Source organism: Atheta coriaria, unplaced genomic scaffold (assembly GCF_025399875.1).
Source record: "Atheta coriaria isolate IRGN ID8LTWV9N9 unplaced genomic scaffold, Caltech_Dcor_3.1 hic_scaffold_5_pilon, whole genome shotgun sequence".
Classification (NCBI taxonomy): Eukaryota; Metazoa; Arthropoda; class Insecta; order Coleoptera; family Staphylinidae; genus Dalotia; species Dalotia coriaria.
Window position 1 is genome coordinate 691,045 of NW_027045447.1, and position 27,902 is coordinate 718,946.

Here is a 27,902-nt window from a genome sequence, read left to right on the forward strand (position 1 = left end):
ATTATTTTATTTTTAATGTCCAAAGGTTTATTTATAACCCAATGAGAAGATAATTACTGTGATGTTTTATTCTTTGCACTCTGTAATTGCATTACATTTGAATTCACACATTTATAGTGTTCATAAGCGATGAATTTTGCATCTACTGTCAAATTATCACAACCTTTTAATACCTGATAAACCATTTCGTTTGTTTTGCTTTTCAATGCAACTTCTCGGAATTTTTAAATATTAATATTCTTACTGTTACACTCTGTATATCCTTATTCATTATATAAACCAATAAAATTCTTAAATTTTTGTTTTAGTTTTATATTTTTCTTAACTTCCTTAAATCAAAAATTTTTTAGTGAAAATAAAAAAAATGGTGGAGGCGCCGGGCAAAAGTGTATAATGAACATAATGTGCTTATAAAAGTGGTGAAACAAAAATTACACAATTTCAACGCGCTGAATTAAAAACCGGCAGGAAGTTGGAAAAATATTTTTATTTGAATTTCATTTTTCTTACGTTTGCGATTATTTAAATTTATCTTAGCGCTTCAGAAAGTTATCGCTGGCGTCGGTGGAAAATTTCGTAATTAATTTCAGCTTTGAATTGTTTTCCTTCCATTCCGTAGTTATTACTGCAGGGGCTGCGTGGGTGGCGCGAGTCGGACAGAGTGTTAGCGTTAATTAACACTCCTCCCGGCGGACGCACGCCCCCGCATGGCTGCGCACGTAGCCCTCCTTGCAGACGCAGACGCCGCGTCCCTTCGCGGCGCAATCCTTCGGGCAGGCCGGTTCGTCTTCATGGCACGTTGGCTCGCATACTTTGCACTCGCGGTACTCCTCGTTGGCGCGGCACAACGCTGCAACATTTTTCATCAATTTTCATGCAAATTTCCCGCGAAACAATGCGGAAGATTTATGACTAGCGGATGGCAAATATTAGGTTATGTTGTATTACTTGTGCATTGATCAACCTCAACGCATTGATCGGTTTCCTCATCCAGAACGTAGCCATCACGACAGAAACATCCGTGGGAACAATCCAAGGTGCATTGAATTGGATTTGGATTCGCGCAGGTTTTGATACATCCTGTAGATTGACAGGAGATGAACTCACGTAGCTGGTCCGTACATTTATGTGAGTGATTCTCGGTTTCTGCAACCAAATATACACGTAATACGTATTTACATAGAAAATTATCGTTGACCTTTGAATTTGTTATCACAATCAACAAATAACTATAAAAGCAAGAATTTTAGCAACAATTCATTAACTTAGAAGTCATAAACGTTAACGTAAACATGTATAAAGTGATTTGTATTTGTTTGTTTCTAAATTCACACTTTGTAAGTATAGTTTAACTTGAGAGTGTAAAATGATTAATTATTTAATAAAATTTTAGTTTTTTGAAGTTCTGGGTGATGACAATGGAGAACAATCAATATGTTTGAATGGAATAAACAAAGATTTTATTGTTAAAAGTTATGAAAATTTAAACAAAAATATAGAACCAGAAGAAACATTTAAAAATTTCATTGGGTGTTTATATAATGAAGCAGGATATACAGAGAGTAGCAGTAAGAATATTAATATTGAAAAATTCCGAGAAGTTGCATTGATAGGCAAAACAAACGAAATGGTAGATCAGATATTAAAAGGTTGTGATAATTTGACAGCAGATGCAAAATTCATCGCTTATGAACACTATAAATGTGTGAATTCGAATGTAATGCAATTACAGAGTGCAAAGAATAAAACATCACAGTAATTATCTTCTCATTGTGTTATTAACAAACTTTTGGACAATAAAATAAAATAATAGGTGATAATAATAAACAATTCAATCATTTCAATAGACTAATTAATTTTGTAAGTAAATTTAGAACAATAATATATCGTGTTCCGTTATAAATTCTATTTGATACAAGTATATAAACCTCGTAAAAAGTATAAACATTTAATTTTGTTAACAAAGTCAACATGTTTCGATCCTGTGAATTCATCATCTACACTTTTCTGGTTTTTTATTTAAATATTTCAAGAAATGTAAGTAATTATTAAGTTTTTTTATGTTAAAATTAGTAAAAAATATTTTTTGTATTATTTTAGTCAATAGTTGCTGCGACAATAGAAGAATCAAATGCTGCAACAACTAAATGCCTAAACATATCAAAAGTTGATGTAAATCTAGTAATAAACACGTTGTTAACTGGAAATATTACTTCCGATGCAAAATTTAAAAATTTCGTGCAATGTATTTACTTTGAACTAGAATATCAAGAGAAAAACAGTGCTAAAATAAATAGGGATAGAGTGTATAAATTTCAGTTACTGGTACATACAAAAGAAGAAGTTGATGCAATGTTGAAAGGCTGTGATGATCTGACTACGGATGTAAATCAAGCAGCGTTTGAGCATTTTAAATGTGTTGCAGAAAACAAAATTAAACTTAACGGCAAAAAATTCCTATTAATATTATAAATGCGAAAGTCCTGATGTTTGTTACACTTTGATGCAAAAACTACTTAACCGATCATCATGAAAATTTGTACACATATTCTTAGTGGTCCCCGAATGGTTATAGGCTACTTTTTATTTAATAAAATAAATTATTTTAAAAATAAAATAAAGAAATAGTTTAGCCAATAATACCTCTGCATCTGGCTATTTGACTACTTTAACGCCATCTAGCATTCCAGCAATGAAGCTCAAACCTAAGTACTATAGTACCATCACACTGTATTATCACACTGTATTACCGACAGCTACGTCAACATCAAATCCAATTGACTACACTATGGAGACTGTACACTATACTTCCATAGACTATACTTTCAGCCATTTTAAACTTCCCGCCATTCTACTTCATTGTTACTTCTTCTGTGACTACAAACGCGTACGGAAGCAACTTCATTATTTTAGATATTCGCGAGCGAAGCCGCGGGTTAATGCTAGTCATCAATAAAAATAAACAGAAATTATTGATCCGAAATCCAAAATATAACCTTTCATAACCTTGTTATCAACAATATTTAAGTATAAATAGTTATACGTAAACAAAATATCAATTAGTTAAGCAGTTACAGCGATGCAAAATGAGTAAATTCGCAATTTTAATTTTTGCATTTTTCGTTTATAATTCAGACGCAGTAAGTGTTCCAATTAATTTTATAAAATAATATTTATTTATGTTGAAATATTTAGGCAATTGGACGTAGGAACTACGATGAATTAACCGCGCAATGCATTAGAGAAACAAATGTGAATGTAGATTTATTACTGGCAGCTGGAGAAGGCAAGTTGGAGCCAGATGAGAATTTTAAACAATTTGTGAATTGTATGTATAAAGCATCAGATTTTATTGATGAAACTGGTCAGCTTATAATGAGTAACATTCGTGAGTTTTATAAAGCTACTAGGAAAGAAAAAGTGGATTTTATTTTAAATGGTTGTGATAATTTGACCACAGATGTCAACGAAGTGCCTTTTGAACATTTCAAGTGTGTTGTTACGCATAGAATTCAGTATGAAAAGCGAAATAATGTATAAATACTATCAAAATAGAAAATAGAATAAAAATTTAAATTTTTCCTAACAACGACCAAAAACTAGTTTATTATGTATCAAGTGGCTAAAGTGGAGTTTTAGTCACGAGCGTTTAATCAATTGAGTGTTTAACAATGTTTAGCTACTTGATGCTTACGTTATTTTTTCTACTTTCACTTTATTTCCACGTTTAGCTCCACCCCGTGACTAAAACCCGTGACTAAAATATTTTTGACCATCCGTGTTTAAAGTACCACTTTTTGTGTCTCAAAATTTTTCATATCAACGACCAAAAAAATAGTTTATTATGTATCAGGTGGCTAAACTGGAGTTTTAGTCACGAGCGTTTAATCAATCAAGTGTTTAACAATGTTTAGTTACTTGATATTTACGTTATTTTTTCTACTTTCACTTTATTTCCACGTTTAGCTCCACCCCGTGACTAAAACCCGTGACTAAACTACTTTAGTCACGGTTTTGACCATCCGTGTTTAAAATTACACGGTTTGTCACACAAAACCGTTGAAAAACTGACTTTTTAAAGTGGAAGTAGAAAAATAAAATAAAAATATCAATTTTCCATATCAATGACTAAAGAAAAACAAATTAAACCCGAAAATATGCTGAACATTACCCTCAACCTTTCAACCTTAATTTTTATCAAGATTAACTAAAGTATATATAGTTTATGAATCGAAATATTTATTTACTAATCAAAATGCATCGTCTAAGCGTGTTAATATTAACATTTAGTGTCTTCAACTTATACACAGTAAGTTTTTCAACAAATAAAATGAAATAAAATTTATTTTTGTTAATAAAATTAATAAAATTCAGGTTATTGCATTTAATGCTACCGAAGATGTCGTCGATAAGTGTGATGAAACAAATGTCAAACCAACAGTAATTGCGGCTTGCGTAAAAGGACAAATCAGTACCGACGAGAATTTTAAGCAATTTGTGCGTTGCATGTACAAACAATCAAATTATATAAATGCAACAACCGGATATCTTCTCACTGATAACATTCGTAAACAATTTCTACAAGGAAATTCAGAAGAACAAGTGAATACAATGTTAAACAATTGTGATAATTTAACAAAAGACATCAACACACTGCCTTTTGAACATTTCAAGTGTGTTATGACAAATCGAATGCAAAACAAAATGGATGAGTAGACAGTAATCCCTACTAATATTATAAATGGATGAAGTGGTCCCCGAATTGTTATATAATAATTAAACAATAAAATGCTTACCATCTGAAATTTCCTCATCAGCAAAAACACTTCCATTAATAAACAAAACAAAACAAATTACCATCAAAAAATGATCCATTATTAACAAAAACTCTTTGTTTTTTCACTTAGACAATGAATACGTTGATGCTTTGACCATTGTCCGCGGTTTTTTCCTATTTATATGCATAAACAATTAGGCCACGCGCTGTCGCAATATGCAGGTTTTAATTTTTCCGCGAAACGCGCGCAATTAACGCGATAAACCGCCGTTAATGTAAATTATTCATTCCACCGTTTAGCCCATATACAATGCGTGTTTTTGCCGGATTGCAAAAAGCGTTCCCAAGCGACCAAGACTCATAAATAAACCAGCATCTGTCGGCTCATACCAGAACAAAAAAAACACACACCAACAACAAAACATTATGTCATCATCATAATGATAGACATTTGTCAACTAAATATTTATTAATAAAACCATCAACTCTGTATGACTCGTAAATGTAATCACAATCACCGACTGCACTTTACATTTCCACGTTGGATATTTTTATTATAACCTACAAAAGCGTCGCAATTATTGCATGTAATTACACTTAAATGGCACGATGTGCTCGTTGAACTTTATGTGTCTTTTATGTCCAACAATCGCATGCAACAATAAAAAACGATTGAATTCAATTTTTATATTTGAGGTTAAAATTACCACACATAACCTCAAATGTGAATGAATATGAATTATCTTGTTCAAGTTGAAAAAAACAATTGAATTCGATTTTTATATTTGAGGTTAAAATTACCACACATAACCTCAAATATGAATGAATATGAATTATCTTGTTCAAGTTGAAAAAAAAACGATTGAATTCGATTTTTATATTTGAGGTTAAAATTATCACACATAACCTCAAATGTGAATGAATATGAATTATCTTGTTCAAGTTGAAAAAAAAAACGATTGAATTTGATTTTTATATTTGAGGTTAAAATGATCACAAAAAAAAAAAAATTGAATTCGATTTTTATATTTGAGGTTAAATTATCACACATAACCTCAAATGTGAATGAATATGAATTATCTTGTTCAAGTTGAAAAAAAAAAACGATTGAATTCGATTTTTATATTTGAGGTTAAAATTATCACACATAACCTCAAATGTGAATGAATATGAATTATCTTGTTCAAGTTGAAAAAAAAAACGATTGAATTTGATTTTTATATTTGAGGTTAAAATGATCACACATAACCTCAAATGTGAATGAATATGAATTATCTTGTTCAAGTTGAAAAAAAAAACGATTGAATTCGATTTTTATATTTGAGGTTAAAATTACCACACATAACCTCAAATGTGAATAAATATGATTATCTTGTTCAAGTTGAAAACCTAACATTTTCATTTGCATGCAGTGTAACACACGAAACACGCAAACAATAGATCGTTAACAAAAGGGCCGCGCAACTAAATTCAACTTAATAATACCACGGGGGCGGCGGCATGCACAGCTTACTTAATTCCAGCGCAAAGTGCCGGTATTAAAGCCATAAATCATGCCCGGCTTCTTGCCAGCCAACACCTAAAAGTTTATGCACTAACTGTGAGCCGGAAGCTGGAAACTCCTGCGAAAACACTTTTTATTCCTGCGTGGATTAAATTTTTTCAACACTTAACACGGAACTATGAGTACGAGTATGATTAACACCTTGTTGTTATTTTATTGATTTTCGGAATTCCCATCGGAAACCTGTTTCAATGTGGGATATCCAACGCGTAACAAGTAATCTGGTGTTGACCTTGGATCTTTACCACTTATTATGACCCCACAATAGCAATATACAAATGTGTTGACGTGACGCCGAATATAATTAGTTGTTTATAAACGGTCTCGAGAGAAACATTAAGATGACACGGACACGGACACGGGTTTTTGCAATCGGCGTTTTTCTGTGTGTGGTGTTAATATCAGCGAATGATGTAAGAAAATTTGAATTCTGTGTTTAAATTTTTTGGTGTTTATTTATTTTTGGATATTTTAGGCGTTTAAAGTGCTTTCCACTGATGGATTATCACAGTGTTTGAAGGAAGTAGGTTTAGAATCTACGGATGTGCATAAAACAGCTGATCCAGTCTACGAAAAAGATTTTCTAAGTTGTGCCTTTAAGAAACAAGGTGTTCAAGAAAAAGATGGGAAAATTCTCTATGACAAAATTAAGGATTACTTAAGTCAATATTACAAAGCAGATGATGTTGAATTTATCCTCAAGGATTGTAAAAATCTGACTCAGAATCCCAATGAAGCAGCTTTTCTGTGTAACAAGTGCATCTCCGAGAAAATTCTAGAACTACGCAAGAAGAATACCAAAACAACTAAGAATTAGTTAAATTTTTATATTCGTAATATAATTTTATTAAAATTTACAGAGTTGTTTTGTGTGTAATTCTAAGTCTAATTCTAAGTCCATTAAAAGTATATTAAAGTGATGTTTGGTAGTTCCTCATTTCGGACATTCGCTCCTCGGTATGCAAACATCTCGGTTATTCCGAACCCAACCCTTTGGACAAAAACAACCTTGAGCACAATCTGCAGGACAATAGGGTTCGGGGGTTTCACAGGTGCCATCGCATCTTCCACACTCGGACCATTCTGCATTCCCTTCACATTTACAGGCATCTAATACAAAGTGCATAGAAATAGAAAAAAGCAAAGGAATCAAGTGCAGTTTTTAATTTTTACCAGCTGGGCAGTCTTGTGGGTTTATGCATTTTCCTTTCCCATTATCTATCAACCAAGGTAGGCAGAAACATCCTTCAACACAAACAGCAGCACAACCAAAGTTTTGCAACGATTTGTGCAGGATTTTGGACATCTACTCCCACAATCAGTGTAATAGCGGTTTATGTCAGGGCAAGCTTAGAAATAGACGTAGAAAATTGAAAGTAGTGAAAAATAGGGTTTTGGGAGAGAATGAGATAACTTACTTGGGTTTGGGCATTTACTCCTGTCTATACAGTTACCATTCCCATCTTCTACTAATGGGGACTTACAGAAACAATCTGGGACACATTGCAAGGTGCAAATCCTGTTTGGGTTGTTGATGTTCTCACAGGAGTCTGGGCAAGATGACCCGCATTCGTTAAAGACACGGTTTTTGTCTTTGCAAACTAAAAACAAAAAAAACAAATCAATTCAAAAGTTTTCTTATGGGGTCCCAGAATAATTCTGTAAAAAGTAGGGTTATACCAGGTGTGGGACATTCATAGGACCCTATACAATTTCCCTCCCCATCTTCTACCAAACCATCTCTGCAAAAGCACCCGCGCACACATTGTTCAGTACAAACAACATGGTCATAATACCACCAGTTTTTACAGGAAATAGGGCAAGCGGAACCACAATCTGTATAATATCGGTTGGGATCTTCACATTCTATAAAGTTTTTGGATCAAAGTAAATATCATTACAAATTTAGAGGAAGTATTACTGTCGCAGTTTTCGGGAGCAATGCACTTTCCATACCCATCATCAATAAGACCCTTTTTACAGAAACAACCTTTTACACAAACATCAGCACAAGTGGTCCCTCTTTGACCATAGGTATCACAGGTTACAGGACAAGCACTCCCACATTGAAGGTACTCTTTATCAGGGTCCTCACAAAGACCTAAAATGGATTAATTTGAATAAGGTTCCAAATTGGGTTTAGAAAAGGTTAACTGCTGGAACAATCGCAGGGTTGGATACACTTTCCATTCTTGTCCTCAACAAGACCATCATTACAAAACATCCACTAACGCAATCATCGGTACAGATAATTTCGGTCCCAAGGTTTTCACAGGTTTCTGGGCATGCGGTCCCACAAGATTCATAATGGCGGTTGGGATCAGAGCAAACTAATAAGAAATTTTATGGATTTATTTGATTTTGGGATAAAAGAAAGTGATTTACCTGGTGTGGGACATTCACATGGATCCACACACTCCCCATTATCATCCTCCACGTATGGATATTTACAAAAACATCCACTGACACATTGATCCGTGCATATCACAGAGGTTTCATTGAGATTCTGACACGTGGGAGGACAAGCCGTGCCGCATTCATCATACTCACGTTTCGGGTCGTTACACTCTTTTGTTTGTGATGAAAAACGAGCAGAAAATTAATGACAAAATGGCGCTGCGACGCAAAATTCTAACACGCGCAATTAATGCGCCCCGGGAAAGAATTAATAAAGTAAAATGAGATTTGAAGAGAAGCGCGTAAATTTTTTGTTTGCATCGCTGAAAAATGCGACAATTACCTGGCACAGGACAGCATGAGGGATCGACGCAATTACCGTTGCCGTCTTCGAGCAGGCCCTTGCGGCAAAAGCAGCCGGCGACAAATTGGTACGTACAGTCACGGTCGTCGTTAACGCCCGGGCACGCCGGCGGACACACCGAACCGTACTCGGTGAACTCCCTGCGGGGATCCTCACAGACTGTCGGCAAGTTGGCAGGCGGGTGCAAAGTGATTTCATTAGGATTTTTGAGGATTTTCGCAAGCAATAAGTGTGCGAATTAAGGGTTACCTGGTTTAGGGCACTTGGACACTGGCACACAGCGGTTGTCCTTATTCAGGACGAGGTCACCTTTACACTTACAACCCGCGCGACATGCTTGACAGGTCACTGGGTTCCACCAGTTGGAACAAGTACGTGGACACACGGAGGCACAGTCAGAGTACTCCTGGTTAGGGTCTGGACACTTATGGTCATTACTATCACTACAAGAATCACTGGAGGATTCACTTGATGAGGACTCTGATGAGGACTATTCAGGAAAGGTTTCTTTTTAGATAAAATTTTTGGTTTTGACTTACCACATACATGATTGGGGTCAGAATCATTTGGGACAGCATCAGCTCTACTTCCACAATCTAAAATTAAAATTTTCAAACAAAAAAAAAATTTTTCAGAAAATTTTTTTCAGAAATTTTTTTTTTAACTTACGATCTGCCAATGTGATGCAAATCAAACCAACGAATACTAAAAAAATTAAACACTTGTGTTCCATGATGCAGTCGTCAATTAACACGTTGTTATTGTTACTACAGCCGTAAGAAAGCAAAACAATGTTTATATAACTCACGACATCGTGCCTTATCACGCGGAATTGTTCACAATTGCAAAATAAATTTAATGAGTTATTTATGCTGTTTCCCCGCACGCTTGACTTAATCATCCAGGCGCAATTTGTGCAAACAGAAATTAATAACACTCTACCGCGATTGATAAGAGGACAAACTTTCTTTGTGTTAATATTTTTGTATTGCGCAGTTGTTAAAATATTTATTCGTGATCAATAACGAGTATTACATTGTGCAAATGTAATTAAACGTATGTATTATTTATTTGAGACTTTAACATTGGTCATTTACGCATTTATTGGAACAATAACAATTTACGCGGGAGTATTAAGTCCACATTTTGTCCGCCATGCTTCACAACGTGCTTGGGTAATACACGCGCCTGATTTGGAACGGATGAATCCTTCTTTACAGAAACATCCTTGTACACACATGGTTATACATGCTCCTGGGGATGCTTGTCCACAAACAGCTGGGCAGGGGGAGCCACAGTTGTTGTGTTCTTCGTTTTCGCCAGTGCAAGATTGACCTGTTATAAATTTTAGGTTAGAATAGGTTAAACACATGAATATAACCTCAACTTACATAAAACTTGAGTGGCAAAGACAGCAACTAATACACAAAGAATGATTTTCGTCATTTTGATGATTATTAAGTACAATACTAAACAAAATTTAACAAAATACGCTTTTATACCTATTGAGGCACGTCATTGTTATGTTTTGAATTTCCTAATCTATAATTATGCGCATGTAAATTCCTTATCGATATTTTTTTGTTCGTGGGAATGCCTTTCATATCATAACAATGAATATTCCGTATTATAATGTTGTTAGTGATTTTATTAACAATTCACATTGCATATAATTATTTATTTAGTACAGTTTGAAACAGTCTGATCTTGGGATGCATTCTCCATCTTCAGTTATTCGTAAGTGGTTGTCCATACATTCACATCGTGGAACACACATCCGAATGCAGGTTTTAAGTGGTTGAAGACATGTGCGTTGACAGGGTGATCCACAGGGTCTGAATACTTCATTGCTTGGACACACTGTGTCTATTTTCTGTGGTGTGGCGTGATTATACTGAAGAATGACCAAAATAATCAAAAGATTTTCCAGGCGAATCATTTTTTTATTTTTTGAAATAAAAAAGTTTAAGTTTTATCAGAAGTTCGGTTGTTAACTATTTGTTAACAAAATTTTCCTAATATTTATATAGAATTTTTGACATAGATACCAAAGTCATGCGACTGTAATGATAATTTTATGCTGAAATGATAAGAAAACATGTTTTGCGATTTTTCAGATAGTATAAATTAAAATATTTTGAAATATTTATTTTACGAAAAAAATAACAATATTTTTTCTGTTTCTGGTGTATATTAGGTACAATTATAATATTTTTAGGTTAAAATATTATTTTGGGCACTGGTGGAAGTGAATACATTCATTCTGCTCATTCCTGACGTGTTCACGTTTGCAGAAGCAGTCGTAATGTAGATTAAGTTGCAGATTGCAGGATTCAATCACTCCGAGCAGGTGAAATCGCAGAGGCCGAAAACCCACTCTTGGTTAACACCAAGTTCACACTTCTGAATGAGGTCTAGTTCTTCTTCTTCTTCTTTTGGAGGTGTTGGTGGTTCTGGGTTGAATATATCGTCGTTTACGTTGTATGTGTCATCTCCTTCAGGTTGGTTTGCTTCGTTGTTTTCGGTGTTGTTGTTGTTTTCTTCATTTTCTGGAATTGCTGGGCTTTCTTCTAATCCTTCTCCGGTTTCCCCATTAGGGATAGAGTTATTGTTGGTTTCTTCGTTGTTTTCAACGTTGTTGTGGTCTTCTTCATCTTCTGGAATTTCAGGGCCTTCTCCTAATCCTTCTCCGGTTTCTCCGGCAGGGATAGAGTTATTGTTGGTTTCTTCGTTGTTTTCAGCGTTGTTGGGGTCTTCTTCATCTTCTGGAATTGCTGGGCCTTCTTCTAATCCTTCTCCCGTTTCCCCATTAGGGATCGAGTTATTATTGGTTTCTTCATTGTTTTCGGCGTTGTTGGGGTCTTCCTCATCTTCTGGACATACTTCATCATCTTCATTAACATCTTCGTTGTCGTTGTTGTTAGTTTCTTCGTTGTTTTCGGCGATGTTGTTGTTTTCTTCATCTGCTGGAATTTCTGGGCCTTCTTCTAATCCTTCTTCGGTTTCTCCGGCAGGGATAGAGTTATTGTTGGTTTCTTCGTTGTTTTCGGCGATGTTGGGGTCTTCTTCATCTTCTGGAATTGCTGGGCCTTCTTCTAATTCTTCGCCAGTTTCTCCGGCAGGGATAGAGTTATTGTTGGTTTCTTCGTTGTTTTCAACGTTGTTGTGGTCTTCTTCATCTTCTGGAATTTCAGGGCCTTCTTCTAATCCTTCTCCGGTTTCTCCGGCAGGGATAGAGTTATTGTTGGTTTCTTCGTTGTTTTCGGCGATGTTGGGGTCTTCTTCATCTTCTGGAATTGCTGGGCCTTCTTCTAATTCTTCGCCAGTTTCTCCGGCAGGGATAGAGTTATTGTTGATTTCTTCGTTGTTTTCGGCGTTGTTGGGGTCTTCTTCATCTTCTGGACATACTTCATCATCTTCATTAACAACTTCGATGTCGTTGTTGTTGGTTTCTTCGTTGTTTTCGGCGATGTTGGGGTCTTCTTCATCTTCAGGAATTGCTGGGCCTTCTTCTAATCCTTCTCCAGTTTCCCCATTAGGGTTCGAGTTATTGTTGGTTTCTTCGTTGTTTTCGGCGTTGTTAGGGTCTTCTTCATCTTCTGGACATTCTTCATCATCTTCATTAACAACTTCGTTGTCGTTGTCGTTAGTTTCTTCGTTGTTTTCAGCGGTGTTGTTATCTTCTACATCCTCTGGACATTCTTCATCATCATCTTCTTCTTCTTCTTCATCTTCTTCTTCTTCATTTTCTTCTTCTTCCTCAGGACATTCTTCATCATCCCCTTCTTCGCTATTACCTTCATGATTTTCTTCAGAATTTTCAACAGTGTCTATCTCACTATCCTCCTCTTCTTCTTCCTCTTCTTCTTCTTCTTCTTCTTCTTCAGGACATTCTTCATCATCTTCTTCGCTATTGCCTTCATGATTTTCCTCAGAATTTTCAACAGTATCTATCTCACTATCCTCCTCTTCTTCTTCTTCCTCTTCGGGACCTTCTTCACTACTTTCGCTAGAAGACGATTCTTCACTAGAAAATCCTGGCATTTCCGGGAAATCAGAATCATTTGACTCTCCTTCTTGGGCAGAATCAGGCCAAATAATGTCATCATCTTCTTCACTACTACTTTCACTACTTTGGCTACTTTCACTACTCTCAACAGATGTTGAATTTGCTTCATGTTCCTCATCAGTGTTTTCAACAGTGTCAATAGGCACAACTACAGGAGTCTCAATCAAGTCACATTCTTCATTTGTAATACATTCATCATTATAACGTGCGAAACCATCCTTGCATCCACAACCCCAGCCACATTTTTGGGCATTAGTTGGATTATCCTTGATCGTGCAAAGCCTTTCTCGGAGACACAAACGTACTTCTTCATTCTTCTTCACATGGCAGAAACGTGGTAGGTTAGCGTTGACAATTATTCCAAGACCGCCAGTCCACGTACAACGTTCAGTTGGGATACATTGTCCTGTTTGGTTAATACGGGTATATCCATCCTTACAAAACCATCCTTCAACGCATTGTGGTCTTTGTTGTAAGCATCTCCTTACGGCCATGGCATTGGAGTAGCATGTGTGGATACAAGCAGGTCCACATTTCCATTCTTCATCCACTAAATTTTAATTTAAAAAATTAAATTTGATGTTTATTATTTTAAAATTTTACTTGCCCGTCAATTGGGAGGACCCAAAATGTGATGGTAAAATAACGCATAGCGTTAGGATGAGTCCTTGAAGAATCGCCTTCATCATTGATAGTTTTGTACGTCAACAAACAAAACTAATTTGCGCACGCAAGGTCTTCGCTTTTTTATACACCACATGGCTTATGAATATCGTGATAAGCTTAGAAATGCAAATTTCTGCATATCAAATATCTTTTATCGAGCAATATGAAAATTTCGCATGGGAACCTTGAAAATTTACAAAAATATGTGCTCACACGCTATGGATGATAAGAAAACAAATCAGGTACAAAATGTTTATTGCTGAGGTACTAATGACATTATAACATTCAAAATATTCAAAATAATTTGCAAGATTTTTGAAATATCTGAAAATATTTGATTACAAATGTACCTAGGAGGTATATTTATCTCTCACCAGCATTACTGGGACATTTTGTTGATGGGATACATTGACCATTGTGTGCGACAAATCCTTCGTTACATCCACAGCCGGGAACACATTGCATTGTACAAATCATTGGCCCAGGATTCTGGCAAGTCTTTGGACATGCAGAATTACAAGGGTTGTATGATGCATTGGGACCGCATGAAGATGATGGATAGGCAACACACATTTCTTTAATTTCAAAATATAAAATGTGAATAAGGTTATATCGTTGATATTTCGTTTGTTGTTGACTTTAGAAATTGTTTTGCATACTTACGTGTGATAACAAGGATAACGACAAGCAAGAATATTATTTTGGACATTGTGATAAGTTTTAATTATGCGCACGCTTCAAAAATACGCAATCTGCTTATATATGCGAAAAATAAATCTTATTCACGTCATGGCAGAAATATTCTTAAGTAAATATTACATTAACTTTAAAATAAAACCCGAGGATTAGAAAAATGCAAAAAATATTTACAAACAGATTTATTTCGTCAATTGTAGATTATTTCATTTTTTCGGGCAAGATTCCACAGCAACACAATCACGTGATTTGTTCAGGACATAACCATTCTTGCAGAAACATCCGCTTTGACAATCGGCGGTGACCAGCCTCGGGTTGGGATTATCACAAGTCGGTTGTGTAGAAGACTGGCAATTTTTGAATGTTGTATTGGACTTTGTACATTGCCCAACGCCTAAAATAAAATAAAATGTTTAAATTTAAATTCATAAATAAATAAATAAATAAATAACGCATAAGTTTATAGAATAAAATCAATACTTACTAGCTGCATGAGTTGTGTAAATCACAGCGATCAGCAACAGCGCAAAAATGGTGAATTTCATGTTTAGGATAAATTTTAATTTACTCTTAATACAATCAGTAACGAAATGAATTAATTACTGGACACATAAAATTATATCGGTTATATTTATAGGCACTGACCGGAGTATTCGGAGTAATCATACCCATTGGCCTTGTTTGTCTTATCAGCAACATACAATAACATTAATTCAACGCAATGGGATCAGCAGATTAGGATGAATTAATTCGAATGTTTACTGACACGTAATCATAACGTAACGAAGCAAAATATTTATTTCACATGTTTTGGGCAATCTTCCAAAGCAACACAATCCTTAGCTTTGTTCAGAACGTAGCCATCCTTGCAGAAACATCCGATGTTGCAATTTAGGGTAGAAAACGCTGGTTTTGGATTAGTACAAGTTGGTTGACTCGCCGATTGGCAAGTTTTGAATATTGTATTTGGTTTTACACATTCTTCACCAATACCTGGGAATTTTAAAATAATAAAAATTAATTTATGAATGACTAGCTGTTGCCCGCGACTTCGTTCCGGCAGTGTTTAATAAAAATGTAATTCGTTTTTACTCTCTTGTTCTCGACATACTCGTAGTAAGAGTCAATTCTGCCAATAAGATTAGCAATTTTAATTTAAAGAAATTAATTATATAAAGTTTTGTCAATAATGCACTTCAGCGCGCCATCTCGAATTCAACTATTTAACTGTAACTATGATTGAATCTCAATGTCAAATTTTATTCTATAGAAAAGAGCTGTTTTGAGGATTTTCCCGGCAATTATTCGAATTTTTCTCACCTTTTAAACCATCCCTAGACCTCCACGAATAATTCAAGACCAAGATAAGATAAATCCGTTCAGCCGTTCTCGAGTTTTAGCGAGACTAACGAACAGCAATTCATTTATATATATATAGACTAGCTTTAACCCGCGGCATCGCTCGCGAATATCAAAAATAATGAAGTTGCTTCCGTACGCGTCTGTAGTCACAGAAGAAGTAACAATGAAGTAGAATGGCGGGAAGTTTAAAATGGCTGAAAGTATAGTCTATGGAAGTATAGTGTACAGTCTCCATAGTGTAGTCAATAGGATTTGATGTTGACGTAGCTGTCGGTAATACAGTGTGATAATACAGTGTGATGATACTATAGTACTTAGGTTTGAGCTTCATTGCTGGAATGCTAGATGGCGTTAAAGTAGTTAAATAACCAGATGCAGAGGTATTATTGACTAAACAATTTCTTTATTTTATTTAAAAAATATTTTTTTTATTAAATAAAAAGTAGCATATAACCATTCGGGGACCACTAAGAATATGTGTACAAATTTTCATGATGATCGGTTAAGTAGTTTTTGCGTGAAAGTGTAACAAACATCAGGACTTTCGCATTTATAATATTAGTAGGGATGAATAGTTACTAGCTGACTGAGTTGTACAAACCACAGCGATCAACAAAAAACAAAAAAATAAGAATTTCATTTTGAATTTTTGTTATTGATTGCAAAACAAACACGATATTAATAGGCTCTGACCGGAAGTAATCATAGTGGGACTCATAACAATAAAATTAATTTTTACCAATTAAAAAATTAATCATAACGTAATGACCCAGCAAAATATTTATTTCTGAGATGATATAACAAATACATTTATTACACATATCTCATGTTTATCATGTTCTTTTGATGAGAAATTGAGTTTACAGCGTGTTTACTCAGAGATGTCTTCATTTTCGTTCTCATCGGGATCTAGATCCTCTTCCACTCGCTGCGCCGAGCGTCTCTCGCAATCCCGTAGCAAAACACACTGGTTGTTGGCGTTGTAATAATATCCCTCAATGCAGAAGCAGCCATCTTCGCAATGCGCTGCGAATTCGTCGGAATTCGGCTCGGGAACAAGGCACGTCGCACGCGTTGAGAATTCACAGCGTCGGAATTCAGTGTTCGGTTGATTACACTCACGGCCGAGGACTTTAATCAACATTTAAATATAAAACCACGCAGAGCAAATAACGTAAATATATGTATTCTTACTTTGGCTTTGTGGTGCTGCATTTATACCCGCAAATAAAACAATTAAAAGGACGGGTAGACACTTCATTATGATGCTGTTGATGTTGATGCTGCTAACGAGAGCGATTTATTACTGAGTTCACTAACTTTACTCAGGTTGGCAAACGCTAGATTAAAATAACTCATGTCATTAAGTGATCGTTAAATTATTTTCTGGTCAGTCGACTGGATTAATCTCTCTCTTATCTAATAATTCCATGAATACAAAACTGGTTTTAGGCGATTTTACACTTTTATTTATTTTATTATTTAGTATATTCGTAGAATAAATTAATGATTGCGATATTGCGTTGTATTATGAACAGTTTTCGAATTTTACGCAGTCGCCATGACTGTTCTGTAAATATCCTCGCCTGCAATAACAACCAGGTTCTCCGTCGTGATCCAAATTGCCGTCACATGTCATTTCGTTGTGTTTGCAACGGTTGAAACGCTTGTTTTCCGGACATTTTACAACTAAAAATAAATGTTAATATAAATATTTGTTTTTTTTTTCATATTCCACCTTTAAAACGTCATTTTTTTTCAAGACTTTGAGATATAAAAAGTTGTAATTTAAACACGGATGGCTAAAGTCGTGAATAAAGTACTTTAGTCACGGGTTTTTCTTACGGGGTGGAGGTTGCGCCTGCGCATTGCCAAATTTGCCCAAAATTTAAAATACAAGACAAATTTTGAAGATTTAAAAGAAACAAAAGTTCAAATACATAACCTAAACGTCGAAATAAAGTGGAAGTAGAAAATATAGCGTAAGTATTACGTGGCTAAACGTTGTTAAACACTCGATTGATTAAACGCTCGTGACAAAAACTCCCGTTTACCCACTTGATACTTAATATACTATTATTTTATATGATGTCTAATACCTTTATAGCTACATTCATTTGGATGTATGCATTCTTTCCCGTTGGGTTTATCACGAATGTATCCTTCTTCGCATTCGCATCCTGGCGCTCCTCTGCATTCGTAATAAACGTGATTGAATGCGTTTTCGCAAGACATTTCACACCGTTTGGCGACGTCAGAGTATTTTTGATGAGAACCACATTCTTGTGAGATTGCAGTACGATTATAAGTGACGTTACCATTAACTAATGCTAACATTATGCCAAAAAATACAAACATAACTGACATTTTTACTTAGTTAATCTTCAATTTTCAAGAATGAATAATTTTTAAATAAAATTCTGTGGTATTTATACTTAGTAGAGTGTTTTCCTGTGTATGAACAATAGCAAAACATTATAACAGTAAAAATATGGCAAATAAACTTGTTTTTACTCAAATTTCATTGAAGTTATTGATGATAATGAGGTTTATTGCTTTGTTAATTGCAATTTTATGTATAGAATTGAATTATTTTGGACACATAGTAGGTTGTACGCATTTCTGTGATGTTTCATCAAAGACAAATCCTGGTTTACATTCGCATCTGTTTTCACAAATCGTAGGGACAAAAAAATCGATGAATTCTGGTCTATCTGGTATGGTTAAATCTTTTAGGTTGTAATTATTGCATGTTATGCGTGTTCCACAACGATTTCTATATTCTGAGTTTGGATCTTGAGCAATACAAGCTGTAATATATCAAATTTATAAAAAAATTATCAAAAAATATAAAAATTTTAGAAAACAAATAAACTTACCTGCATTTTCTGGGCATTCTTCATGTCTTATACATTTATTTTCATCGTTTAATATATAAGCACTTGCACATGCACAATAATCGCTGCAATCATGAGTTTGATACATTGGTCTTGGTTCTTTGCATGTTGGTTGCGTAGATGAGCGACATTTGACAAAAACAGTGTTAGGTATTTTTGCACAGTCTAAAAATAATATTTTATGATTAATAAAACGTTTATTTTCATTTTAACTTTGTGTTGTGTTACAATATATTTTAAAACTAAATACAAATAAATCGTTTGTTTATATAATAAAATTAATTGTTTACCTGATGGTTTAATAATGTTAATTTCACCAAAATCTTCGAATACGTATTTTGATACTGCGTCGTTAATAAATACAGCAGTGAATAGAAGTTGTAAAAGTTGTTTCATTTTGTTTCGTCTTGATTCGTTTGAAAAAAATGGTTGAAGTGAAGGATATACTAAACTAAATATCTAAATATCTACAAAAACTATTTATGAACAATTTTTTTGTATTCAAATTTGAAAAACCCCCAAATTGCTCATTATACATGTTTAAATATATGCATATATGAAATAGTTTCTATTTACATTTATAATTATTTGCGTCACACATTTTTTAAATTGATTTTAGGTTAGAATTAAAACTATATTAATCAATAAATTAATCTATAAAATATTCTTTTGTTTCAGGTAAGTTTAAAGATAATAATCAAATTTATTCATCAATAAAACGTAAGTTTATTTATTTTCTTAACTTGAAGAACAATCTTCTAATAAAACACATTTTCCAACTTCTTCATCGTATACATGTCCTTCTTTACACACACATCCTTGACGACAGTCGGATGTAGTAGGACCATCCGGATTCTTGCAGGTGAAAATTGTTGAAGAATGGCAACTGCTGTACTCGCTATTTGCATCCTTCATATTACATTCTGCAACTAATAAAAAATTTAAAGTTTGAAGAAAAGTTTAATAAATATAATTAATATTTACTGCGTTGGGGACAGTCCTTCTCCCGAACACAAGTATCATCATCTTCATTAAGTAAGAAGCCATCTGCGCAGCTGCAGTAGTTCTGACTATCTTTTACCCATCCAAGCGGATTTGGATCTTTGCACGTACGACGAGTTGACGATTGTTCATAAACGTATTTCGTGTTAGCACGTTGGGAACATTGAATTTCTTTAAAATAATAAAGTAATAATTAATGAAAATTGTTTATATTTAATTATTACTTACCATCTAGTTCTGAAATAGTTGCTGCGTAACATTTTGTTAGGTAAAAAACGATGCAAAGGATAATTACTGATTTCATGGTTGGCACTTTTTGTAAAGCACGAGAAAACAAAGTAAATAGTTTATTTGCGTGGGTTTTATAGTTTATCAGACTGAAAAAATGTGTGTTATGTCAGTTTTATCTCGGTATTCGTGATTGGAAAACACATTATAAAAATACTAGTGGAAAATAAGTGATAAATAATGTTGATTTTTTGAATGCTTGGCATAGTATTATAGAGTTTATTTAAAATTCTCACGTGAATATGAATTAAACAAATAATTACACTTTTGCTAATAGTTTTTTAATAACTATATCAACGTGTTTTAATGTTTTAATAGGATATCATTACGCAGTCCCCCAGAAGTAACAACAGTGAAAAAGTTAGCTATTTTTTAGTTTCTAAAACTTGCTGTAGAAAACACCTTATATTTTGGCTATCAATAAAGCAATTTGTGATATCTTACCTTCATATAAAAGATAAAGAGCCCTTATATAAGATGGATGCTATCCTAACTTTCTAAACCTTTCGGAACTGCCCTAAAATAGCCGTTAAAAATAGTCTATTTTTTAGGTTTCAAAAAGTTGCAGTGAAGAACACCCTATATCTTTGGAAGCAATATAGCAAGTTTAGTTATCTCACTGGCATGAACTAGATATAAAACTCTCTCATAAGATAGATACAATTTTAACCTTCTAAACGTTCCGGAAGTGTCTCAAAATGATTGTCAAATGTAAACTTTTTTCATAATTACTACAAAAATCCTTTGAAAATACCCTATATTTTGGGAACCAATAAAGCAATTTCAGATATCTTAACGTCATATTAAAGGTATAGAGTCCTTTTATAAAATACATATTTTCCTGATCCTGTATCCTATCCGAAAGTGCTCTAAAATGCCAATTAAAAATTGCTTTTCCTTCTTTAAAAGTGGGAGTGGAAAACACCCGGTATCTCGGTAATTAATTGCGTAATTAAGATCATCTTATTATCATATGAAAGATTACGAGTTTCTTTACAAGATGCATGTATTTTCGACCCTATATACTTTAAGGAAGTGCCCCAAAATATGCATTAAAAATTGCCATTTTTTAATTTTTCAAAAAATATCTGTGAAACCATAGGAGTAATTTAAGCTTGTTCATCGTCATATGTTAGTTAAAGAGTTCCTCTTTAAGATGAGTATCATGACGACCCTTCGAACCCGCAGGAAGTGCCTTAAAATAGCCGTCAAAGATAGCCTATTTTTCTCATTTTTCTGTAAATTAATCCGTTGAAATTAATTTTGGTCGATAGAGGGCGATCAACCTAATGAAGAAAAATATTTTATGCTGAAAGACAGGGTCGAACTTTTTTTAATGAAAATATTACCTGATGAACAACAGGGTCGAACTGATTTCTTAAATTTTTTCAGGTCGAAACATGGCAAAGGTTAAAATAATAAATGCTAATTATCTCAAGAACTATAAGGGCTAGGAAAGAAAAAACTACATATTCTTCTTCCTTAAAAAATTCTTTACAAGATAGTATATTTTTTGTAAAACCAATAAATGGGTATAAAAAAAGTTAAGAAAAGATTTTGTTATAAAAAAGGCAAAATATTTATCTTTTTTATGTTGAACATTAAATTTGGAATTTTTAAATTCTGATTTCGGATTCTAAAAGAAAATTTAATTCTACATCGAATATTTAAGTAATGTTTTTTCATAACATTGACCATTTAGGCCCTATTTTTAATTTATTAATAATCAAAATTTTAAAAAATCTAGCGGAAATTGTATACTCCCATGTTCTGCGTTCCTAATATTACACAATTATTTCCAGCACTTCTTCCACAAAATTTCGTTCAAAAATCAATGAAATTTATACATTGAAATACAATGGTAGTACGAGAGGGTGAGTATAAGCTAAGTAAAGTTAAGTAAACACTTACTGTACGCTAAATCGTACGCTGTACGTTTTGGCGATATTGTGAGGGTATAGCGTACAGTAAGTGTTTACTTAACTTTACTTAGAAATTTATACACAAAATACTTTTGGATATTAGGATCACAGAAAGAGCAGAAGGTTAAACTTATAGTAACATTTAGTAGCGGCGTAGTTTAGTTTTTAAGAGACAGGTTGCACTAGTGACTGGTTTTCAAATTTAAATTAAAAATTGATTTTAAATTGATACTAGTGAACGTGCTCATTATATATAATTTTTAATTAATAAAATTTTAAAATTAATCTATTACATACATAATAATTACAAATTAATTAACTATTTCATTGGGAATTGCAATTACTGGTCTATCAATGCCAATAATAGGGTTACCAATGGTAAACCTGCGACAACGACTTCTCAGAATACAAATACCATCATTTAAAATGTATCCAGGTTTGCACACACACAAATCCCTGCATTCATGGAACCAAATAATCGGATTGGGATTGTCACAAGTCGGTTGTACTGATGATTCACAAGACTTCAACTCACTGTTTGCTATATTTGAACAATCTAAACAAAAACTACATTCAATTTGAATTCTAAGTTACCCCCAGAAAGCTTTACCGGGTGTAGGGCATGAATTCCTTGGAACACAGTCATTTCCATTTAATAAGAAACCAGATTTGCATACACACATATTTTTACAGTCCATCAGTTGAATTTCTGGGTTTGGGTTTTCACATGTTGGTTGTGTTGAGGATTGACATGTCATAAACTGAGTATTAGCTCTCGCAGAACAATCTTAAAACATTTCAAAATTAATTTTTTATATTGTTTTTAGGGATGAAAACTTACCTGGTATAAAATTAATCTGGGGTTTTGTTTGGGCAAAGGACATTAAGCCCAAAAATATTAAAACGAGGAATTTCATAATGATTTTGTTTGAAGTCACGAAGTTTGAAGCTCATGTCTCTTTTTATAAGTATTTGTAAGTGGGTTAACATGTAAATTTTATGAATTTTAAAATAGGCTTGAAAGTAAATTAGTTGATTAGAATTTGTTTAAGATAACAAAAAAACCTGTTTTTTACATTCAGCGTTTTACATACGTCAAACAAGAATTATTGCGCATCTTTTGCAATTCTAGAATATTTGAGATAGTTTTAACATAACATGGTTTTGCAATAATCCAGAAAACAATAATTACTTATGTGTTATTCATGGTATTTTAATAAATTTTAAAAACTTACTCAACAAAATTAAGTTTTGGAAGAAAATTCCAAGGTTCAATACAAAAAAAGTTGATTATACGTTTGCAGCGGTAACATATTAAATTATTTTTTACTTTATTTTTAAAGTGTCAATTTTTCTACTGTTTTGAGACAGAAAAAGTGATATTTTAAACACGGACGACCAAAGCTGTGACTAAAATACTTTAGTCACGGGTTTTAGTCACGGGGTGGAGCTTGCGCCTGCGCATTTGCCTACGGTGCAGCACAAGACCATATAAAATTTCATGCGCCGTTAGTTAAACGTGGAAATAAAGTGGAAGTAGAAAAACAAGATAAGCCTCACGTGGCTAAAAGTTATTGACAAAAATTAAAATAAAAATACCACAAAAATAAAATTTCCAGATACTATTTTTTAATTAATTTAATAGTAAAAATACGTGACAAACATGTTTATATCTAAATATAATAAATAATTACTGACTACACAATTTATACATGAGATTTTTCCAGAATAAAAATATATAAATCCATTGTTATGAATTACACGTGCTTGGCGTTACACAACGATTCAGTTTTTTGTAGTAAACATATCCATCGTTGCACACACATCCTTTTCGACACTTTTCCTACGATTTGCTCCATTGGGATCCGAACAACTACGTCGGACATATTGACACTCTTCATAATGTGAATTTACATCAGATTTTTGACATTCTAAGAAAATAAACAAAAATTAATCAATTTTTATTAAAATTATACCGAAATATTAAACATACTTCTATTTTCTGATGAATTTGTACATTCTCCCGGATATATACAGCGGCCATTTGCATTCTGAACCATATCATCTCTACAAAAACATCCTCGAAGACATGTATCTTCATTTGTTATATTCGTAGAACAAGTTTTAATAACATGCTCACAACTTTTATATTGTCTATCAGAAGGGCACAATATTTCTGAAAGTTTTGTAAATAACAAACAAAGAAAGCACATTCAAAGCATTTGATAACTAGTAATTTTAGTTAAAAGTTAAAACAGCAACCAACCTTGTTCAGGACAGTCTTTGATAAGCACACAACGTTTATCTTTTGTACGCAGATAGTTTGGTTTACATTCGCACCCTTCATAGCAAGCCATACAAGTAGCCAGCGCCATTTTGTTACCGTAAGCATTCGCGCATGTTTTGGGACATGCACTGGCACACACACTGTATGTGGAGTTGGAATCGCAACTACTCATTGATGATTTGTGGTCAACTTTTAATATTATAACAATTCGTTGTACATTTTTGTTTGATTTCACTGTTTAGGTTAATTACTTACCACAGTCTTCCAAAGTCATGCATTTTTCTGTTTTTTCATTGAATACATAACCTTCTTTACAACGACATTCACTGCGACAGTCTTTGTTTATTGCAAGTGGGTTGGGATCTGTACATGTGGCTTTTGTAGATGATTGACAGACTCTAAATTCAGATTTTGGATCGTCTTTAGAACAAACTAAAAAAAATTAGAAAAAAATTTCAAAAAATTTCAAAAAAAATTCAAAAATTTTTGAAAAAAAATAAAAATTTTCAAAACTTACTTTGATTCTCCTTAGAATTTTGACATTCAGTAGGATAAACACACTTTTGAGTCTCTGCATCCCAGATAAATGGCCCATCACAGAAACAACCCGAAAGACATTCAATCGATTCGATATCCCGGACCTTTTCCACTTGTTTGTCTTGACATGTACGAACAATATTTTTATAACATTCGTGGTATGATTGTCTAGGATCCACATTGCGCATTCGGACATTTTTCCGGCTTCATACAAGTCCTTGTATCTTCATCATAAACTAAACCATCATTACAGAAACATCCAGAGGTTTTGATTCCATTACCGCTTGGTTTCAGACAAGTTTTCCGCACTTCACTATCGCTGTAATATTGGGTACTCTGACATTTAGTATCTTCCCGAGTGCAATCTTCCGGTTTTACGCATTGTTTTTCATTATTATTTTTCCAGATGTAGCCGTCTTGGCATGCACAACCAGGTTGACAAGCACATTTGAACATTATATTGATGTATTGGGTTTCACATGATCGACCACAGAGGGAACAATCTTTAAAAGTTTGATTTCTGGGACAATCTGAAGAAAATTTTAAAAATTTATGAAAAATTAGTGGAACACTCGGTATATTTAATACCTTGTTCTTCTATTTCTTGTTTAGGGCAATTTTCTTTAAGTACACAGTTGTTATTATCATCCAAAACCCATCCATCTTCACAAAAACATCCAGAAGTACATTTTTTGTATAAAATTGGTCCTGTGCAGGTATCAACTGATGATTTGCATTTATTATAAACCTGATTCTCCGGGCATTTAACAACTGTAAATTAAAAATTGTAAAATTTAATTTTATAATAAATTTAATCTAATTTACTTTCTGGATCACAATCTTCCGGTCGTATACAAAATGAAGTACGATCCCTGACAAAACCCTCTAAACACTCACACCCAGGACTACATCTACACGCATATTCAGGAGTCAAATACTGGGTCATACAGTTTTTCTCACAAACATTAGCACACATACTAAACGTTGTATTTTGTGGACAAATTACTCCCGGACATGTTTCCGGAGGAATGCAATCACCCATTGGGTTTAACACAAAACCATCTTTACACAAACAACCTTCTATGCATTTACTAGGTACCCAAGCAGGTTCTGAGCATGTAGGTTGAGGAGTACACAACTGTTTAAATTCGGTATTTTGTTTAGTACAAACTACAATTTAAAATATTGAAATGAGTTAAGATGTTTAGTTTATATGAAGTTAATTAATTGAAGGTCATTTATACTAACTTGTTTGGTACTTTTCCGACGTCTGGTCAATAACGATTGGATCACCACTGACCAAACAAAAAACAATTGCAATTATGAAACACCGCGCGGTTTGCATCGTGACGCTCAGTTCGGAGGTCTGATGTTAACTAACAGATTACACCTTGCGTGTAAATGCAAACACCCACGGAGAATGACTGACGAAAACAAGTAATTATTTCATTTGACTATGTATACTATGTGGTATTTGTGCTTACGTTTGTAAATTGCTAGACACGATCAGCCAAACTCGTGGAATAAACAATAAACGAGTAATAATTGCAACATTCGCTACGAGTACTAGGAATCTCGATTGTTATCATTGATTTGTTTATAACTATATGGGAAAACCAGAAATATTTTGGATTTTTAAATGCGATTTATTCAATTCAAGTGACGTTGACCTTTTCAGGACCAACTGGGGGCTTTACATTTTACCAGATTAACATTTCTCAACACATTGTCCATGAGAGTTTAATTTATAACCTGGTTTGCAGTAGCAATCAGGTTTGCAAACTCCAGTTTGATAGACGTTACCAGAGCATGTTTCTATCACACCAGGTTGACAGGTTTTAAACTCAGAATTTGGTTTTATTTTCTGACACTTTTTGTTTTCCTTGGAATCTAGGCATTCTGCGGCATCTATACATGTTTTGTATCTTCATCAAAAACAAGGTCATCTTTACAGAAACATCCTGATGTTTTAACACCATTTTCCTGTGGATATTTACAGGTTTTTCTGACGTGGTTGTATTTAAACTTCTGAGTTTCTTGACAGATTGTTTCTTCCTTTATGCAGTCTTCAACAGCAACACATTCTCTCTTAGAGTTCCAAATGTAACCCTCATTGCAACCACATCCTGGTTTACAGGCACATTTATAGAAATAATTCACATAATAATCATAGCAATTTCGACCACAGTTTGCACATTCTGAATAGGTTTGATTTCCTGGGCATGCTGGAAGAATAACTTATTGATTTACAGGAACAGATTTTAAAGATAAAATTTGATACTTACTTGGTATTACTGGGCAATCCTTTTGGGGAATACAATTACCATTATTATCTTGTACGAAACCAAATTTACAGACACAACCTATTTGACAGGAGTTAAAGGTTTGTGTGCCATTGCAAGTGTCAACAGATACATAACATTCTGAATAATATTTGTTAGCTCCACATCGGGATGGGCATTCCTTTGTTGGTATACAAACCAATTCTGTTTTACTCTTTAGGATATATCCACTTTTACAGATACATTTGGGTTCACAGGTTGAAGGTATGAGACCTTTTGGATCATCACAGGTGAAGTTTTTAGTTAAACCACATTTGGTAAACTCAGAATTTGGATCATTATGACGACATAGACAATCTTCAGGTAGAATACATTGAAGGGTAGCTTCATCGTACACATAGGGTTCATCACAGAAACAACCTTTTTGGGTGATAGATTGTTGGTTATGACATCTTTACAGGTCTTGGGTCTTTTGCATTCTTCATAGTGGGTTATACTTGGACAAGCTAGTTCACTTTCAGTGCAGTCGTCAATAACAACACATTCTCCTTTGGTGTTCAGTACAAAACCTTCATTACAGTTGCAACCTGGTTCTTTGGAGGTGCAGGACACCTGATATAAGGTGCCATGTAGTAGGACCCACAGGTACGACTACAGGTATAGACAACTTCACTGTAAGTAGCGTTAGGTCCACAGTTTAAACAATCTTTGAAAGGTACACATTGCCCTTGGTCATTCCTTACAAATCCTGATTTGCAGACACATCCTGGACCACATAATGGTCTTGGTAAA

At 33.9% G+C, this 27,902-nt stretch overlaps 6 protein-coding genes and 4 long non-coding RNA genes across 11 annotated transcripts in view; 3 read left to right on the forward strand and 7 right to left on the reverse strand.

Moving 5' to 3' along the window:
• Positions 1–27,902, forward strand: part of LOC135793021 (neuroglobin-like) — a 60,384-nt gene that overhangs the window by 9,004 nt on the left and 23,478 nt on the right. The gene's annotated exons all lie outside the window — the stretch shown is intronic.
• On the reverse strand, positions 47–5,285 carry LOC135793022 (thrombomodulin-like). The gene is made up of 3 exons (XM_065303863.1): positions 4,797–5,285; positions 949–1,146; positions 47–850 (listed from the first exon to the last, which is right to left on the reverse strand). Exons 1-3 carry the CDS (start codon positions 4,873–4,875, stop codon positions 675–677), a joined length of 453 nt encoding a protein of 150 aa, XP_065159935.1. The 5' UTR covers positions 4,876–5,285; the 3' UTR covers positions 47–674.
• On the forward strand, positions 1,266–2,313 carry LOC135793025 (uncharacterized). The gene is made up of 3 exons (XR_010548514.1): positions 1,266–1,337; positions 1,394–2,037; positions 2,101–2,313. It is a non-coding gene; the product is annotated as an uncharacterized lncRNA (long non-coding RNA).
• Positions 3,866–4,603, forward strand: LOC135793026 (uncharacterized). Its single transcript, XR_010548515.1, has 2 exons — positions 3,866–4,309; positions 4,375–4,603. It is a non-coding gene; the product is annotated as an uncharacterized lncRNA (long non-coding RNA).
• Positions 8,065–9,952, reverse strand: LOC135793016 (mucin-6-like). 2 transcript variants are annotated; one of them, XM_065303857.1, is made up of 8 exons: positions 9,772–9,952; positions 9,642–9,698; positions 9,352–9,582; positions 9,082–9,261; positions 8,727–8,909; positions 8,496–8,671; positions 8,263–8,442; positions 8,065–8,207 (listed from the first exon to the last, which is right to left on the reverse strand). In XM_065303857.1, exons 1-7 carry the CDS (start codon positions 9,833–9,835, stop codon positions 8,386–8,388), a joined length of 948 nt encoding a protein of 315 aa, XP_065159929.1. In that variant the 5' UTR covers positions 9,836–9,952; the 3' UTR covers positions 8,065–8,207; positions 8,263–8,385. The 2 variants fall into 2 exon arrangements, with proteins under 2 accessions (XP_065159929.1, XP_065159928.1); XM_065303856.1 differs by having other exon boundaries at positions 9,352–9,592; positions 9,649–9,698; positions 9,772–9,948.
• LOC135793013 (uncharacterized protein DDB_G0290685-like) lies at positions 11,236–13,938 on the reverse strand. The gene is made up of 2 exons (XM_065303852.1): positions 13,779–13,938; positions 11,236–13,721 (listed from the first exon to the last, which is right to left on the reverse strand). The coding sequence occupies exons 1-2, from the start codon at positions 13,858–13,860 to the stop codon at positions 11,440–11,442; spliced, it is 2,364 nt and encodes a 787-aa protein (XP_065159924.1). The 5' UTR covers positions 13,861–13,938; the 3' UTR covers positions 11,236–11,439.
• LOC135793023 (uncharacterized) lies at positions 16,661–17,428 on the reverse strand. Its single transcript, XR_010548512.1, has 2 exons — positions 17,090–17,428; positions 16,661–17,026 (listed from the first exon to the last, which is right to left on the reverse strand). It is a non-coding gene; the product is annotated as an uncharacterized lncRNA (long non-coding RNA).
• Positions 22,530–23,309, reverse strand: LOC135793024 (uncharacterized). The gene is made up of 2 exons (XR_010548513.1): positions 22,846–23,309; positions 22,530–22,791 (listed from the first exon to the last, which is right to left on the reverse strand). It is a non-coding gene; the product is annotated as an uncharacterized lncRNA (long non-coding RNA).
• On the reverse strand, positions 23,669–25,016 carry LOC135793019 (zonadhesin-like). Its single transcript, XM_065303861.1, has 5 exons — positions 24,809–25,016; positions 24,547–24,723; positions 24,271–24,480; positions 23,998–24,180; positions 23,669–23,935 (listed from the first exon to the last, which is right to left on the reverse strand). The coding sequence occupies exons 1-5, from the start codon at positions 25,014–25,016 to the stop codon at positions 23,790–23,792; spliced, it is 924 nt and encodes a 307-aa protein (XP_065159933.1). The 3' UTR covers positions 23,669–23,789.
• On the reverse strand, positions 24,879–26,265 carry LOC135793018 (mucin-6-like). The gene is made up of 4 exons (XM_065303860.1): positions 26,077–26,265; positions 25,654–25,998; positions 25,417–25,599; positions 24,879–25,358 (listed from the first exon to the last, which is right to left on the reverse strand). The coding sequence occupies exons 1-4, from the start codon at positions 26,171–26,173 to the stop codon at positions 24,997–24,999; spliced, it is 987 nt and encodes a 328-aa protein (XP_065159932.1). The 5' UTR covers positions 26,174–26,265; the 3' UTR covers positions 24,879–24,996.

Bases quoted from the DNA above. Each gene is read 5' to 3' on its own strand.
- LOC135793016 (XM_065303856.1), bottom strand. From the start codon at position 9,835: ATGGAACACAAGTGTTTAATTTTTTTAGTATTCGTTGGTTTGATTTGC. The intron at 9,593-9,648 runs GTATGTGGTAAG...TTTCCTGAATAG, and splicing joins ATGATTCTGACCCCAATCAT to TCCTCATCAGAGTCCTCATC. The intron at 9,262-9,351 runs GTAACCCTTAAT...ACTTGCCGACAG, and splicing joins GTCCAAGTGCCCTAAACCAG to TCTGTGAGGATCCCCGCAGG.
- LOC135793018 (XM_065303860.1), bottom strand. From the start codon at position 26,173: ATGCAAACCGCGCGGTGTTTCATAATTGCAATTGTTTTTTGTTTGGTC. The intron at 25,999-26,076 runs GTTAGTATAAAT...TTTAAATTGTAG, and splicing joins GTCGGAAAAGTACCAAACAA to TTTGTACTAAACAAAATACC. The intron at 25,359-25,416 runs GTATTAAATATA...AATTTTCTTCAG, and splicing joins ACAAGAAATAGAAGAACAAG to ATTGTCCCAGAAATCAAACT.
- LOC135793019 (XM_065303861.1), bottom strand. From the start codon at position 25,016: ATGCGCAATGTGGATCCTAGACAATCATACCACGAATGTTATAAAAAT. The intron at 24,481-24,546 runs GTAAGTAATTAA...TAATATTAAAAG, and splicing joins CATGACTTTGGAAGACTGTG to TTGACCACAAATCATCAATG. The intron at 24,181-24,270 runs GTTGGTTGCTGT...CAAAACTTTCAG, and splicing joins CAAAGACTGTCCTGAACAAG to AAATATTGTGCCCTTCTGAT.
- LOC135793022 (XM_065303863.1), bottom strand. From the start codon at position 4,875: ATGGATCATTTTTTGATGGTAATTTGTTTTGTTTTGTTTATTAATGGA. The intron at 1,147-4,796 runs GTAAGCATTTTA...ATTTGGTTGCAG, and splicing joins TGATGAGGAAATTTCAGATG to AAACCGAGAATCACTCACAT. The intron at 851-948 runs GTAATACAACAT...AAAATGTTGCAG, and splicing joins TGAGGTTGATCAATGCACAA to CGTTGTGCCGCGCCAACGAG.
- LOC135793013 (XM_065303852.1), bottom strand. From the start codon at position 13,860: ATGATGAAGGCGATTCTTCAAGGACTCATCCTAACGCTATGCGTTATT. The intron at 13,722-13,778 runs GCAAGTAAAATT...ATTAAAATTTAG, and splicing joins TGGGTCCTCCCAATTGACGG to TGGATGAAGAATGGAAATGT.